The 17,046-nt window shown below is 33.0% G+C and overlaps 1 protein-coding gene across 1 annotated transcript; it reads right to left on the bottom strand.

Moving 5' to 3' along the window:
• Window positions 1-1,464: 1,464 nt before the first annotated feature.
• On the bottom strand, window positions 1,465-17,040 carry LOC119637980 (putative cyclin-dependent serine/threonine-protein kinase DDB_G0272797/DDB_G0274007). Its single transcript, XM_038034477.1, has 4 exons — window positions 16,718-17,040; window positions 16,542-16,646; window positions 16,092-16,262; window positions 1,465-2,093 (listed from the first exon to the last, which is right to left on the bottom strand). The coding sequence occupies exons 1-4, from the start codon at window positions 16,973-16,975 to the stop codon at window positions 1,788-1,790; spliced, it is 840 nt and encodes a 279-aa protein (XP_037890405.1). The 5' UTR covers window positions 16,976-17,040; the 3' UTR covers window positions 1,465-1,787.
• Between the last annotated feature and the right edge of the window lie 6 nt (window positions 17,041-17,046).

The following is a 17,046-nucleotide window of genomic DNA, read 5'->3' as shown; positions in this document are numbered from 1 at the left end:
TTTAAACGTGACCTTTCATTATTTTAAAGTATTTATTTCATTGAAATAAAGTCTACTCACTGCAATTGATATAAAAAACTTGAAAATGCTTTCCTAAAGAAAATACCAGGCAATCGCTTATTTACCTTCTGCACGGAAATGATCATCTCTAAGTGTAAGGAATATAACAATGACACTAATTTTCTCACGTCTATAAACATGGTCAATCTGTTTTTACTCTTTTTAGATCTTCTCTATGTTTCTTCTCTCTTTCTTCCTCATTCTTTCTCTTTGTCTATCTCACCCTTTCTCACTTTGTTCGTCTCCCTTATGACCATTTATCTGAAGAAAATTTTTGCTAAACTATGTAAAACTTATTTTAGTAAAGTCTACGGTGCATCATCATCACTATAGATCCCGCCTGAGAAGAAAACCAGTTTCTACAGAAAAAGTAGTGTAGTTGAATGTTGTTCAAAGTTGAAGGGTTTAATTTCACTTTATAGTACCTTGATGTAAGTCGAAGACACTTTACCTTAAGGTTAAGGGGTAGTTTCGCCAAGAGCTCGTTCATATATCAGATGTAGAATTTTACATACACACAATTACTTAACAACGCATATAAAATTAATGACCATTTCAATTTTGATCTTGCTTGTTTATCATTATGACAGCTGTGTCCGTTTCTTTTTTCTATTACTACGTAATGACCATCAGAGGTCAACATTTTTGTTTATTTCTCAGTACATGTTACAGCTGTTGACTATCTTTTTCGTTCTTATCTTTGTTGCCGTTATTATTATTTTTATTATTATTGCTGTTATTGTAAGCGATCAGCAACATAGATCACCTAAAAATATCATCAGGAATAACTGATGTCAAGGCATGTTTATATTCTTTATGTTTGTGGTGGTGATCCTACGTCCATAACCGGTTTAATTTAAGGTCATTTAAGGTTTTTTGTTTTATTTTCTAAGCAAATATTCATTATCAACCCTTTTCCCATGATTTGTATAGCAGAGATGCTGTTGGTGCTGGTAAATCACTTAATGTATGCGAGGACATTGCAAAAAGACACTTTTCAGCAAAAGCAAACCGATAAGAACCAAATTTCGAAAAGATACTGAAGATGTTGTTTTGCTTGATTTATTTTCTGAGAGAATTGGAAATTTTCCCACTGTTTGCATTTATGTAAGAACAACGATTTTTAACCGGTTTGACCGGTCCATTCTAAGTTCAAAACAAATGGTCACCAAGAGCAATAATAATAATAATAACAATAATAATAATAGGAGACAAGAAATAAATGAAGAAAGTAAAGAAGGAAAATAAAGGGTTTCAGACATTCACAAATACAAATATAAAATTTAAGAAAAATTTTATTCAGAGCATATTTTCACGAAGAGATACGTAAACGTATGTAAATGTTTATATTGCATGCACGAATATGCGGACAAAGGCGACGTTGTGATCTTGTGGCATGTATTTTACTTACTATTCCAATACTTACACAAAAATATGTACATAAAGATTTTTAGCAGTAGTTGTTACTCTGCTCTGTTTCAAATGATCACAAATTTACACGAATGAATGAATGAATGGATGAATTAACGGATGAACGAATGTACGAATGTATTAATCAATAATAATGAAAATAACATAAAAAGTTTTATAAAACATTTCTCTGTTATTCGCTATTTTTCTTTGTTATTAAAACTTATAACTAGTAACAAGTATATGGATTGGAATAATTTTCTAAACTTTTCCATGCAAAAGTATGAATGAACTGAGGGTACGCTTATTTGTTTAATTTAATTTTTTTCATAATATTGGGACTTTATAGCATAATCTTGTGCTGCCTTTGAATGATGACGTAGCAGACCTTGTGGTGCTGGTGTTGGTATCTTCACTACAATATCAGTCGGTTCTCTTATCACTTCGGCTTTGAAACCTTCCTTCGGATCAGCCGTATACTTAACAGTACGTATAAAACCATCGGAATCTACCACCGAATAGCTGCCCTTGATGACACCACCGTCACGGACTTCTTTGCGATTTTGATAATTAGTAAATTCATCATCTTTCACGTCAAACCCGAATTGATATGAAGAGTTTTGCTGAAATAATTAATATATCATAATAACAACTCATCAATATACATCTCATAATTATCGCAAAATCATCTCAAAATGATGGCAAGTCAAATACATATGTATAATGTGTATGCAAAATATTTGAGCATTTTACGGCGATGTCGCCACTTGATAAATTCTCAAATAAATCGTTGACTTATAAAGAGAATTAAAGCAATTAAAATATTTATATTCGTCTTGTAGCGAACCTTGAGAAATTTACGATGTAAATCAATAAATTTATTTAATACATACAATACGTAGTTGACTTGTGTTCTGAGTAGCGCGTGTTTTCTTTTCGTCTGCGATTTTTTAATCATTTAGGTGATTTTGTGTATTTAGCTCGTGTCTTTTCAGTGTTATTGCTAAAACTGGTAATCGCGGATATCGCGAATACTGCATGTGCTATTGTTTCCTCTAAATAAAATAAAAAAATAAAATAAAAATTGAAATAAAAAAATTGAAAACAATTGACATTTGGCTTTAGTAGTTCCCGATCTATTTCCAGTGAATGGTCTTTTACCAAATTACTATATAGTAGACAACCATAAGGCTTAATAGCCCCGAAGCCGCCAGATGAAAACTCAAATACATTTCATCTTTTAGCGGACATATCTCCGCAAAGAAAAAAAAATTAAAAGTTCGGTCTTTCCGGTGTTGCCAATCAGTAACATCACTCCTACGGACAAAAACTATGTTGTTATTTCTTCAACTGATGCAAGCACACAAATCAGTCCTTTTGCTATAAAAAAAAAGCCCTAGAAAGCATTACGACATATATACACTCTATCTCGATTCTACGCGATGGGAATTTACTTGTCCTCGCTGGGAACCCGCGCGCACCCGAAAACCTCATAAAGTCGAAATCATTAGCTAATTTATGTCCTATTTCGGCTAAATTACATGAAAAACTGAACTCAGTTAGAGGCGCAATTTATGCTCCGTGCTTAAAGCATGTGCCGGAAGAATAGTTAGCGAAATGGGCAATCAAGGAGTGACCGAAGTCCATATATTCACTAAATTAAATGACGACGGAAAGATCCGATCTCCTACAGGAAGGATTATTATAATCTATGATCGCCATCGGTTACCGCAAACTGTTGATGTGGCTTGGTATAAATGTAAAGTGGAACTCTACATTCCAAATCCCATGAGATGCAAAAACTGCCAATGCCTGGGTCGTGCTGCTAAAAAATGCATTAATCCACCATCTTGTACTGACTGTGATCTTCCTACACATGCTGAAAGTTGTCCCCGTAGACAAACAATGCCAGCGTTATGTACAAGTGCGTGAAATTCTAAAAATCCAAACAGAAAATTACTGTAGCAAGGGCGGAGCGCGACACAACTGCCGGGAAATAAATCCATCTGGAACCCAAAGAATTAATAAGAGTAATACCTACGCTGCTGTGGCCTTGCAAGTCGAGACTAATAAGCCTTTAACTCCAACTACTACCAATGACGAACCTGCTCTATCATCATCCAAAAGCGGTATTGAGATACCAGATACATCACCCGTCAAAACTAATAATGGAAAAATTAAAGCTACAACAAATATTGCAAACAATTGAATCAACAACACGCATCCTACAGCCTAATAAACTAAATATCCCAGAATTTCAATTCCATTCAACAAATTACAAGTTGTAATGAATCCAATCCTCCATGCAACAATAAACATTCAATTTCAAATTATTCGCTTCATACGTACGCAACCATCTAAGTACCGATTATTCTGCTGCAAATAATTCACACAAAATTTCTATAGTGAAATTTTTCGACGGACACGTTGACATGTCAACATCATCTACCTATCACTCCGTTTTCATGTCACTAGAATTAAGTAAAGTTTTTAAAATTCTACAATTGAACATTAAGGGACTTATTAATAACTTTGATGAACTTCACACAAGTGATTTTAACCCAACCTTTATATCCCTTCAAGAAAAGCATAGTAGAGGTTCCTTTAATCCTTTCTCCGTAATTTAATTTATTCTTTATTTATATGTGGCGACTTTAACAGCTGGAACCATCTGGGGCTCAACAGGAAACAACAGTTGTGGTACTGTTTTGGAAAAGGCCTTCATTCAACGCAATCTCTGCTTTTTAAATGATGGAAGACCAACGCACTTTTCAACCCATCACACCTTTTCATATATTGATTTAACATGTTGCTCTCCGTCACTTCTTCCTATGATTTCATCGTCTATTTCTAATGATCTACAGAATAGTGATCACTTTCCAATCTTAATCGATCTTACACTTTCGAAGTCCTCTGTTACTCCGGCAAAACAAGTTAAATTCGTTCTAGATAAAGGGGATTGGATTAATTACTCCAAACACGTCGAGTTGTTCCTCAATTTAAAGCCATTTAACGGGAAATTCAATCATGGTTCTTTTATTATGACTAAGTCCATTTGCACGGCTGCTCATCTCTCTATTCCTCAGTCCAACAGCTTCTTTAAACGAGCTGGGCTTCCTTTGTGGGACAACAGGCTTTCGTTATTGTGGAAAAACAAAATGGATCTATGGCACCGCTTTAAGAGATGACCTAATCATGATCATTTTTTGTTATAAAAAAACGCTAATGCTCTATTCAGGATGGAACAACGAAAATGAAAGGTACTCAGTTTTACATTTGTTTCAAAAAGAATTCACAAAAACACATCAACAAAAGTTGTCTGAAACAAAATCAACAGACTCAGCGGGACATCAAATTCGAATGAAATTTCTGCCATCTGCACTCCCAACGGAACTTTGACAGCAATTTCCCCAGTGCTTTCATCGAAAATAAAATAACTGCAATTTCTCGTTCGAATGCTATTGACAGATGTGCCATGTCTCTGGAAAATTTTGTGTCTACCTTAGATCTTAAAAGTTGTCACTCCAAATCGAAGATGAGAACGCCTGGTGTAGATCGCATTTCATATCAAACGATCAGTGCCCTGTCTAATTCAAGTAAAAAAAAATTACTGGACTTATGTAATACTATTTTTTTGACTGGCCACATTCCCTACATGTGGAAACTCGCGGCAGTTGTTCCAAATTCAAAGCTTAAAAATGTCCCCATAGCATCGGAATGTCGCCCAATCTCTCTGATATCTTGCCTCTCAAAAGTATTAGGAAAGATTAAGACATCTAGATTATCTTGGTTTCTTGAGTCCAAGAACTTGATTACAAGGCAACTAGTTGGTTTAGGGCGGTGTAGAGGCTGCATCGACGCTCCTTTACATATTGATTATTTTACCAAAGCAAAGCAATATCCGAACGAAATCATGTAACAATTCTCTCAATTGATTTCGAAAAAGCAAGTAGCATCTTCATACTACTTTAAAGCTCTTGAAATCATGGAATGTTGGAATCATTCATGTCGCATCGGCGGTTCAAAGTTAGAATTAACGATCATCTCTCAGATTCCTTTCCTCCTCTTTCTGTCACGCTTTTCCAGATCGCTTTCAACGAAATTAGCAAAATTCTTTGCCCTGTATCAAGAATCGAACATTATCTCTATGCTGACATTTATAGAAAAGAAAAAGATAACACGAAGGCAATCAACATCCTCGAATCTATTGGACAAGAGAGCTTCACATGGTCAAACTCGTCAGAGGCTATAATTTCTATGCAAAAATCAAAAATAAATGCACATTTGTCGAAAGCAGATAGGCGATGTAGGCAATTTTCTCATGCATATTAATGACCAACCGGTACTAAACGTGCAGACGCTCAATATTCTCCGGCTCACGTTTTCCAACAAATATCGTTGGAAAACACACTGTTTTCGGTTAAAAAACTCTATTTTAACAAGGGTGAATTTCACATAGTACGTTGAGTGGAAAAGCCATGCGCACATTAACACTATTGCTTATCTTACCAAAATGCTTGTTTTAAGCAAAATTGACTATGCTTTGATAATTTATCGTAATAGCTGCAAACCTAATATCAACATTCTTAAACCAATCTATCACCAAGCCCTCAGAGCAAGTTGTTATGCTTTTAGGACGAAGCTGGTCGTTCCCTGAAACTTGTCTCCAAGCTTCTTAATTCAAACAAATCTATTCTCGGTGAAGACGTGAAAAAGATTATTATTGCCAAGAAAATTGGAAAATCATTATCTGTTTGTACGTCGCAAAGGAATTGAACATTCCCTTAAAAGTGTTCCGCTATTTTGGTGTTAAACATCCACGGATTTTGAAAGACTGCTCTTTTGTCATTTCGCTGTCTATGCACAAGAAAGTAGATACTCCAAATTGCGTCTTCAGGAATTTGATAGCTGAAAAAACCCAAGTACTGGAGAGTAACGATTGGAATCTTTTATACACAGACGACTCAATATCTTCTAGTCTGCCACCTGCTCGTGCAGTTGTGCAATTGTGAGCAAATTCTCACTATAAAACACATTCTCTGTGACTGCCTTAACTTTACCTGGGCTACAAGTATTGGATTTGGAACGATTAACCGTACGAACATTCTACAATCAGCTACAGAACAGAATATTAATACAATATATTACTTTATTAAAACTTCTAGGCTCAATATCTAGTGCACTTTTATAAATTATATCTGATAGCCTGTGTTGCTAGTGCTCAATGTCTTTTTTTTTAGTCTAAGTCTTTATTTCATTAGTCTAAAATTATAATAATAATAATATTTAATACATATAAATTTTTTTTAAATTTTTTTTTAAAGCAAATTAATTATGAGTAAATATATTCTTTGAATTTTCGAAATGTTTTCAATTTTCGGTTTTTTTTTTCCTGCAGTTATTTTATAGAATTTTAGCACTGTTATTGTCAATCGCAGCTATTATCCATTTGCCTACGATATTAACGAATTTCATGATAATTCTAATGACAAGCAGAAAAATAAGCAGACGGATATGATAACTTATGACAGTTATTATTATGTATTGTAGAAAATAATGTATAATATATAATGTATAATATTTCACATTTTTTGTTCAATCCACAGTCTCTTTTAAACTTAATCTTGTTCTATTTCAATTAGAGAGAGAACATGTTATGCACAACAAATAATGATTCTTTAACTTCTAGTTTAAGACTTTATTGTTAACTATTATTAAAATAATAAGTTAGTGTTGAATGAATAACATAATGAATGAAAAGCATAAAAGCTGAGGAGCGAACTTTAAAGTATTAATTAAAGAAAACTAAGAAATTTTCTACATACATGCCGAAACACAGGAGAGTCGGCAATTAATTAAGCAAGTGGAAAATTAAAAAAAAAGAAACAGCGACAATACTAATTAAGCGACGCGAAAGGAAAATAAGGGCGACAATATATATTAAGCGAGCCAAAATATTACATATTGAAAAGAAAAATTTCATAGAACCAATTTTATAAAATTGATGCGGTATTTCAAGTCACGTGGCATGAAGTTTTTAAAAGAAGGAAAAACCAAGCGCAAATTCAAAGCGCGTAATGTAGCTACCGCCCGTCAAAAAGGATTACCGGAAAACACATCAATTATGACAATTGTCCATTATAAGTGTATAAGCAGAATGTGTTAGTCGGAAAAGAATATTTGCGTCGAAGAGAAAGTTTCAATTAAGAAAGTTCTCAAACTAAGTAAACTGTAAATAATCGTACCCTTGAAGGACATGATTGTAAGTAAAACCACGATCTAGCGATACGAACTGTATCGAGAAAAATACTTTCTAACAATATCATAGAAATTTAAATAAAGCTAATGCAAGTACAATATTATATTTAAGCGTTAACACTGTAGCAGTACAGTATAGTAAAAGATAGTGGTTAAGAAGGGGAACAACTTGATTAAAGAAGAGTTAGAAGCATTCGAAACCGCAGAGAGCGGCAAACAATTCTCTAGTAAAAGAGAGGTAACACCAAAGAATATACAATATAAGTCAGTTATGTGTTCCGCAAAATAAACAATCACTCAACATCGGCATATAGAAGCAAACAGTGCATTAAGTACAAGAAAACTGTATTAAAGAAAGAGAGAAGATGTTTCAGATGCAGCAACAAAAAGATAATTCCAAACTTTGTAAAACAACATGTATAAAATGTACAGAATGTAGCAGCATAAATGTAACATCATTGTGAAAACACGTGCAAAAGGAAAAAAAAGCGTGATAGCAGAACAGCGAAAACAAAGTATCAGCAGCACAAGTAGTGACACCGAATGAAGCCCCTAGCGCAACAGCCACAACCTTAAATAATGGTGAAAGCATAGAGAAGAATATTTTTACAAGCAGCGAAGGTCATAATATGCAGTGCTAACAACGCCGATTAAGTCTTTTCAAGAATAATAAAGGACAACGGTAGTCAGCGAACGTATATAACAGGAAAATTTAAAAAGAGTTTTAAATTTAAAATCACATTGCGTAGAAAACTTAACTTAAATATCGTGGCATTCGAAAATAATAAAGCGATTGAATGTGAAACAGTAAAAATAATTTTACGAAGTTAATATGAAAAGAGACACAACAACGCATCAGTAAACTCAACATGGGCTGAACCGATCTTTGGTAATAATCTTGCATGTCCAACACCAATAAACAATTTGTCTAATCACACAAAGTTAGCAGATAATTCAATTGTCATCAAAAGTTCACTGAACGGCATTAATTGGCTTGTCGGACAGGACACGTATTGGAAGTTGTTAGACAACCATTTTTAGAAACCATAAAAATTGATGATAACTTTAAGAACATATTTTGGTTGGACTATTGACGCTGTTGCGAAAATAGTAAAATACAGTATGTGTTAAAAGTCCCAGAAAATAGTAGTAACCACGAAATGTTTGATATATCCAATTTTTTGAACTTAGAAACAATTGCTACAATTAGCAGAAGTTAAGCATAGCAATGACATCTATGAGAAAGTCATGAATTAAATAAAACTTGTGAATGATCCTTCCGGTTTATAATTGCCCTGGAAAAATATTCGCGACCATTTAAACTATAATAAAGGTATTGCAGAAAAACGATTGTATAATTTAACAAGGAAATTAATAAACAACGATAAGAAACTTTTAAAGTATGACAGCGAAATACGGCATTTAATAAGAGAAGGTTTAGCAGAAAGGGTAAATATTAACGATAATAACCAATTAATTTATCATATCCCACACAAACCGGTTTATAGAGAAGATATAACAACTGCTAAAACGCGTATGGTCTTTGATGCCTCTTCAAGCGAAATAGGACTCGTTTCCCTAAATAAGCGTTTAAGCTCAGTAGAGAATTGGCAGTAGCCAATTTGTTAACTATCCTATTAAGATTTCGGCCGAATAAAATAACGATTAAAAATTACTTGAAGCGTTGTCGTAACGAATATTTATGTCAACTAAGATCCATACTTCGTAACAGAAATGGTTCATCTAAAGACGTCCTCCTACTTCATGAAGACAGTAAGCCAAGATTATTGTGGCGATTAAAATTGGTCAAACAAACGTACCAATGCAGAGATGGCCTGGTAAGAGCCTGTGACATCCAACTGCAAAATCAACAAGTCTTAAAGAGACCTGTACAACTCCTATATGCCTTAGAAATATCAAGGGCCGGGGCGGAGGATGTAGAAAACAATGTATAATATTCCACACATTGTGCTTATTCCGCATTTCCTCTTAAACTTATTCTTATTCTATTTCGAGAAGAGAGAGAACTTGTTACATATAACAATTAATGGTTTCTTAAATGCTACTTTAACGCTTCATTGTTAATTATTATTTAAATAATAAGTGAGTATTAAATAAATAATGAAGCGTAAAAACCGGCGACCGGAATTAAAAGTGTTAATTAAGGAAATCAAGAAATTTTCTATATATATAATTCTGTCTTCCTGTCGGATCGGTGAGTAGTTCTGGGGTGATGCAGAAATGCTTTACATATTATAAATAAATCTAATCTAATCTTTTTAGTTTTTTACTTCTTATTAACAGATGCAGCCTAATTTGCGTTAAGATTATTGTTAAGACCTTAAGCAACCATGTTAGCCCAATCGATGCGTGCATATTCGCTTAACTTCAAATGCCTATTTAAAAGAACTGGTTTTCCCATAAAACAAAAATTGACTTTTGGATCGCACATTTACCGCAATGCCCTGATAAACTGTAGAAAAATACCATGTCGTAAATATATATAATATATACGATACGATACGATATCAATCAAATGGACCTTTACTAACTAATCAAATATTCTACACAAAGTAAAAATGATTTTGAAAAAGTTTACTTAAAATCTTAACTTATTGTTATTTTGACTAATTCAGATATACACTGAGAACTGGGAAATTTAAATTTTTTCGACTGAGTAAAGCTAAAACGAAGCGTGATTACGCCTTTTTTCCGTAGTTCAAATGTGTGGAAATAAAAATATATATTAATTAATTCTCGTTCTGAGATATAGAGGAATACAAATTGAGGTAAGTTCCTCATTCGAATTATCATGTTTCTAAGTAGACGATCATAAGTGCTTTGATCCTGCGTCAGAAAAGAACAAAACAAAAAAAAGTGCTATAGGGGAAATATCTGACTGAAATTACCTTTTTCCGAAAACTAATCGAAAAATGTGATTTTAATATATTATTTTGATTGAATGATTTAAACACACGTCTTCGCCTGGCCGCTTATATATTATTAGATTTAACAAAACCTCGCCAGTTGGCGTAGAAAGGGATATTCTGGAACATGAAAAATAGCGCAATGAAGTTCTCTATTTGTTATAGATTTTCACAATTAATTAAAGACGTGAACCAAGTGAATCAATAAAATGAAGAATAATCTTCAATACAAAAACTGAGTTGGCCATTTTTTTTGTTCAAAAAACTTTCACACTACCGATCTTGTTTTTAATGCACGAACTTTTCTGTTTTAGTAACTTGGGCGTTTTACAATTTATACCCTACATCATTTGTCCTGCATGAGGGCATTAAAGTTACGGTACGGTATGCAAAATTCAAAACCACTTGGGATAGATCGACCTTTTATTATACCGATCGTCATATTTTTTGAGATATATTGATAAAATTTTATACACTGACGTGTTTTAACCCAAAAGACCATAGAACGCTATTGAAAATGATTCGGATCGAATCATTTTTTCAACGTCTTCCCGTTACATGGGACTCATTTTGAAAAAGGCATTATGTGAATAATGGTATTAAGCAAAATGATGAAGGGTATTTAATGGTGGATCGTGTCCCACTATAGTCCTTTTACTTGTTTATAAATGCTTTTATAAATTTCTGTGTTTAATATTTTCATGATGAAAAGTATTTTATTAATATGGTCAGGGCTATGTATCCTTGAATCGATCCCTTAAATGAAGCGATCAGCTTGAACATGATACAGCCTAAAGCCTACGCTTTCACTATTCCCGAACTTTTAAAGTAAACTCCAAATATATTTGTGAACATTATTTAGTTTGGATGCCAAGTAGTTTTTCTTCTTATGTTTTAATTAAAACGCCATATCTACGAGAAAGTAATTCCTTGTCATATATACTTATTGCAAAGTTAACTAATGGCAAAAAAAAAACAAACAAAAATTTATAAATATTTTGCGAACTTTATCACACGTCAAATTATATTCATCTTACAAGGGAAAATAGCATTTATTGACTTTATCATAGTTAATAAAAAATTCGTTGTACTGAAGCATATGACGGACTCATCATAAAAGTGAAAATAATTTTTTTTTAATTATTACGTATGTATTCTCCTAAATTGGTGGGTGTATTTTATTAAAGGAAATAGAACTATGCTTTTTTGTTTTTTCGTTTGTTTTCGTTGCCATTGTTCGTCGATGAACTTGTTTTCTTTCCTTCTTCTTTTTTGTGAATAAAAGTAGAAAAAAAAAGAGTTCAATTATTAAAACTCCATAGATCGACGCATGCTATATTCATAGGTTTATATACAAGTATTTCGACAGACCGGTAAAGATCACACACTGTGATACAATGATACATGAAATGTGTAGGAATTCAAACGTGTCTAAACTCTTAATGTATCTTTGGCCGTTGCTGTATTATTTAGATTGAGGCCGTATTGCTGCTACTTGTACTCACATAGTACGTAGAGCAAATAGCTTATAAGTATAGACAATAGGCATATAGGTACATGCACACGCATACTCATACACATTCTCACAAACGATCCATATTATAAAAAAACAAAAAAAAAAAAAAAAAAAAAAAAAACGCTAAAACGAAAACTTGTTTATACGAAAATGCACATACTTAGTGGTATACTTATGTGTGCATTCATTTATGTGTGTACAATGTATGTATGAATGTAGGGACATAATATAAAGCAAATAAAGTAAAAGTTTACAAAAGCGAAGGAATTTGTTAAAAAGAAAATTAAAATCCACATAAGACCAGTGAATGGTTTTTTATTTTCAATTTCTTGCTTTGTCTTTTAAAAATTTTAATTTCAATTGAAATTATTCAAGGTTTCTTTTACTGAAATTTTTCATTATAATCAAACCGTCAGCGATCAACGAATCATTAAAAAAAAGAAGCGAATTTAAACATAAATTACATCAGCTCAAGGTTGTGATGCAAACAATTACCCATAAAGTTTTGTCAGATTTAAGTCAATAAATAAAAAAAAAATTTACAACAGAGAAAACAAGAACTAAATATGCGAAAAAAAAAACCAAGAGACAGAAGAACAACTAGAAAAGTAGGTTAAGGTAGTTTCTTTATAGCTTACTAAGGCGGACTGTTTGGGTGCAGCCAGCGTGCAATCACTAATACCACTGATAAACTTATCAATTAGTATACTAAGTGTATTACAATATAACGGTAGGGTTCGACTTTTATGCACTTTTAACTAAAATTCAACTTTATATATTCAATTAACTGCGAAATAAATATTAACAAATTACTTAAGTTGAAAACCAAAAAAGAAAAAAAAAAAAACAAAATAAAGTAATAATATATAAGAGGAAGAAGAATTAAACATATAAATAAATAGATCAAGTTGCATAAAAGAGGTAACGAAGGATAATGGATGAGTAAGTTTGAAAGAAATAGGTAGCAGAAGAACTAATAAAAGAAAAGTTAACAGTTCAGCGAATTCTAACGAGCGAAGTGAAATAATAAACGGACAAAAGGGAATGATGTAAGTTTCGGAGATGTTTTTACGTTTTTTTTTCAACTTTCATATACAAAATATTACAGGAGATGTAGTTGCGCTGTTGAACCTGTTCATATTGCGGTAATATTGTCAATTCAACAAATTAAATTTCAATACAAGGGGATATTTGTAGAATTTCAAGAACTCTTACACGACACTTATACATGCAATCATGAGAATCTAAATTAAGGTTACTCACAGATGCCTATAAATTTCATTGATTGCATTTAGCAAATACAAGACTAGTAGAAAAAAAAGGATAACAGCAACAAATGAAATATCGTAATCTTAAAATATCTTAGAATTAATCTTGAATGATTACTATGCCAAGCAAAGTTATACGCATGGCAAATTTAATTTGTTTATTACAACAATTTTTTGAGTTAGAAACATCTAAGCTTGGCTTCGTTTTTAAATACTTTCCATTAGTTCCTATTGCGATTACTTTTGCAAGCGAGTCACATTAATTTTAATGCAGAAATGGTGTAATTAAACTGTGTGTGAACACAAACATCGACAACAATATGTCAACGTGCGTATTGTATAGGTATTCATATAAATTCACTTTCGATATTCGTATGCCGTTGGTCTTACACAATATTTGCTGCAGACATTTCAATTCATATTTTTATACAATTCATCATTAGCTCGCAAGCAAAAGTGCCAACTTAAAATGCTATTATTCAGCCGCCTGAGTGGCCGAGTAGGCAAGAGTCTCGACTAGCAACTCAATGGTCGTGGTTTCAAATCTCAAGTGCGGTAGAGTTTTTAATAAAGCCGAAAGCCTTAGATGCTAATGCTTTAAGACTTTAGTCTTAGAATTTATACTCTGGCTAAGTTTATAATAATAATAATAATAATAATAATAATAATAATAATAATAAAACACTATTAGTTCAGCCTCTTCTTTTTTTTCAAATACCCTATGGGTGGAATACGCAATTTGACGGAGTTTTTAAAGTTAGTCGAGGAGAATGATAAGAAATGTTCTGAGATCAACTTTGTCGTTTTAGTTAACACTCCGCACTGTAATCCGACAGACAGACAGACAGGGCTAAATCGTTTTTCTTACTCATTCTAATCAAGAAAACCAGTCATCTTTATGTTCGTCACCGATGCCTGCATATCTGTATGTTACGAACGCTTGTTCAAATCCAATATACATTAAATAGTGGATGCAAAACAAATTGCGCAAAAATTGTATGAAAGAAATTCTTTGACATAAAAATCAAAACAAAGTCATTAAATGTAAGAATTCGTTTTTTTCGTTTTCATGCGCGCGCGCGTCTACGTGTATGTATGTGTGTGTACATGTTAAGCAATTTGAACGCAATTCTAATGAGCGAATTGTTGTTACCAAGCAATCGAAAAGCTTCGAGTCTTGGTGGTGCGCATGCATACATTGTATCGAGACGGCACACCATTACCAACAGAATGCGAATAGATTTATGAGCTACCGTATTTTTCGGACTATAAGACGCACCTTTTTACATAGAAAAATGGACTCAAATTTTGGATGCGTCTCTTGGCTCGATGGCAACATTAAAATATTTTTTCAATAAATCGTCTCCAAATTAAAGGCTTGAAAGTAGTGACAACCGTAGTTCAACCGAAAGTGATATGAACGGTGACATTAACAAGACGAATGATAGTACCGACAGTGAAGATGAATTGAACATTGCTAATACGAGTTATGTTAACAATAAATGAAAATTTTGATACGCAAGTAACATTAAAATATATTTTTCTACAAATCATTTTATAAGTTTGAAGTATGTGTCTCATCGTCCGGTGCGTCTCATAGTCCGGAAAATAGAGTATTTTATGTTTTCCGATTGTTCAAAAATTTTATACGAATTAAAATTCGAATTTAAAAATAAGTTAAAAGTGAAAGGAAGTATTTGTGAGTTTAAAATTAGTCTTAAACTGGACTTAATAGAATGAGTTTTATTTATGAAATGAAAAAGAGATGAAAGAAGGTTTAAAAAATTTCGGTTAAATGAATATACGCTTATATATATATATATATATATATATATATATGTATTGTAACTTTTGTGTGCATTGTAACATTTTAATATATGCAGAGAGACGTATTCATACAAATATATATAACGATATAAAATGATTTCATTGAGAAAAACGAGGGAAGAAAATTAAAAGAGTTCGTTATACGTTACATGTCACGTTATGCATTTCCGTACGGAAGTTTAAGCGATTTACAAATAAATGAAAAAACATTGGCCAGCATCCGCTACTACAAATTTACTGCAACTACAACTGTGTGAACGCAGCCGCAGCTCTAACTGATGTGTTATTCCCTCGTCCCTGTTGTTGTCTGTCTAAGCGTTCAACGACGCCTTTGCCATGTATCATTATGTATTTGTTTGAGCGGCGCATTTCAAATTTGCGCTTCGATAACTTTCATTACAATTCGGCAATCAGCGTTTAGTTGACTGAGGTTTTTTGGCCATGCATTTGCGTGAACGCAGATTCACGTGTATGGGTGTATGGATAGATGGATAGATGTATGGAGATGTTATGTTAATGACCTTATACGTTACATTAACGTCATTGTCCGTACATATCAGTGGTTTGCATTCAACCGTAAATGTCTGCAGCATTTCAATGCTTTTTGATGCATTTCAATGCCAAACATAAAGAAATATATGTTTTCGAAAAACTACAAAACTATATTTTATACGTAAACGAAACTGGTTAATTGAATGCGTTTGAAAATAAATTTTTCAACATCACAATCAAAATAATATTATCGTGAAGTGATTGGCTGAACAGATATGAAGAATATTGAATATCAAATTCATCTTAACTACGATATCAATGAAAATAACTTACATCATCATATTCCTCTTCTTCTTCTTCCAAATGGCCCTTGCCTTTAGGTCTGGGAGGAACGACAGCTTGATATTGAGGCGCTGCGACCGGTTGAGGTCGTCTATGAGCAACAGGAGCAGCAACAGGTTGGGGTTGACGATAAACCACTTGTTGTTGAGGTTGATATTGAATCTGTAAATCGAAAGGAAAGATGAAGAGAAAATTGATTTCAACTCCAGTACTTTTCAGGGTTTGAAGCAAATTTTATTTCCCCTACAAATCCGAAGAAGGAAAAAGCTTCGCTTGTACTCGTTTAACAGTTTTGTTATATGCATGCGTTTTATTGCTTTTTTGTTTTGTTTTTTTTCTTTAGTTTTTTTTGTAGACTGCACACAATGTAAAACCCAATTAAATGCGTTTTTGTTTACAACAACATATGAAAAGAAAAGCAAAAAAGTGTGCGACACATACTTGTTGAGTTTGCGGCTGATGTTGCAAGTAATCACGTACAGCTGGTGCTATATAAGCAGCCTGCTGTGGATGCTGGGCGTGTTGTTGCTGTTGCTGTGCTCGTATCTATAAAATTAATATGAAAATATATAACACATAGATATTCATACAGACGTTTGGTTGTGATTCGCTTATACTTGTTCCTGTACGGTGTCCTTAACACGTAATTGCTGGCCAGACGGCATATAGTGTTCGGGTTGTTCAGCATTTTGTTCATAGATAGGTGTAGCATCAGCAGCTCCACCACCTGCAACAGCTTGCTGGTGCTGGTGCTGTTGCAATTGCTGATAATATTGACGTAAATACGCTGGCTCGATTTGTTGCTGATGCTGCGCTTTTACTTTCACATAATTACCCAACAGGGTTAACGTTACCACTATTAACAATGTATTCATATTTAACTTAATTTTTCGCCTTAATTTTATAAAAATAACTAGTTTTCAAATTTTTGTTTTTTTTTTTTTTT

The sequence above is a fragment of the Glossina fuscipes genome, unplaced genomic scaffold, assembly GCF_014805625.2.
Source record: "Glossina fuscipes isolate IAEA_lab_2018 unplaced genomic scaffold, Yale_Gfus_2 61, whole genome shotgun sequence".
NCBI lineage: Eukaryota > Metazoa > Arthropoda > Insecta > Diptera > Glossinidae > Glossina > Glossina fuscipes.
The sequence above is the reverse complement of the archived record's forward strand: the minus strand, read 5'-3'. Positions and strand labels throughout refer to the sequence as shown.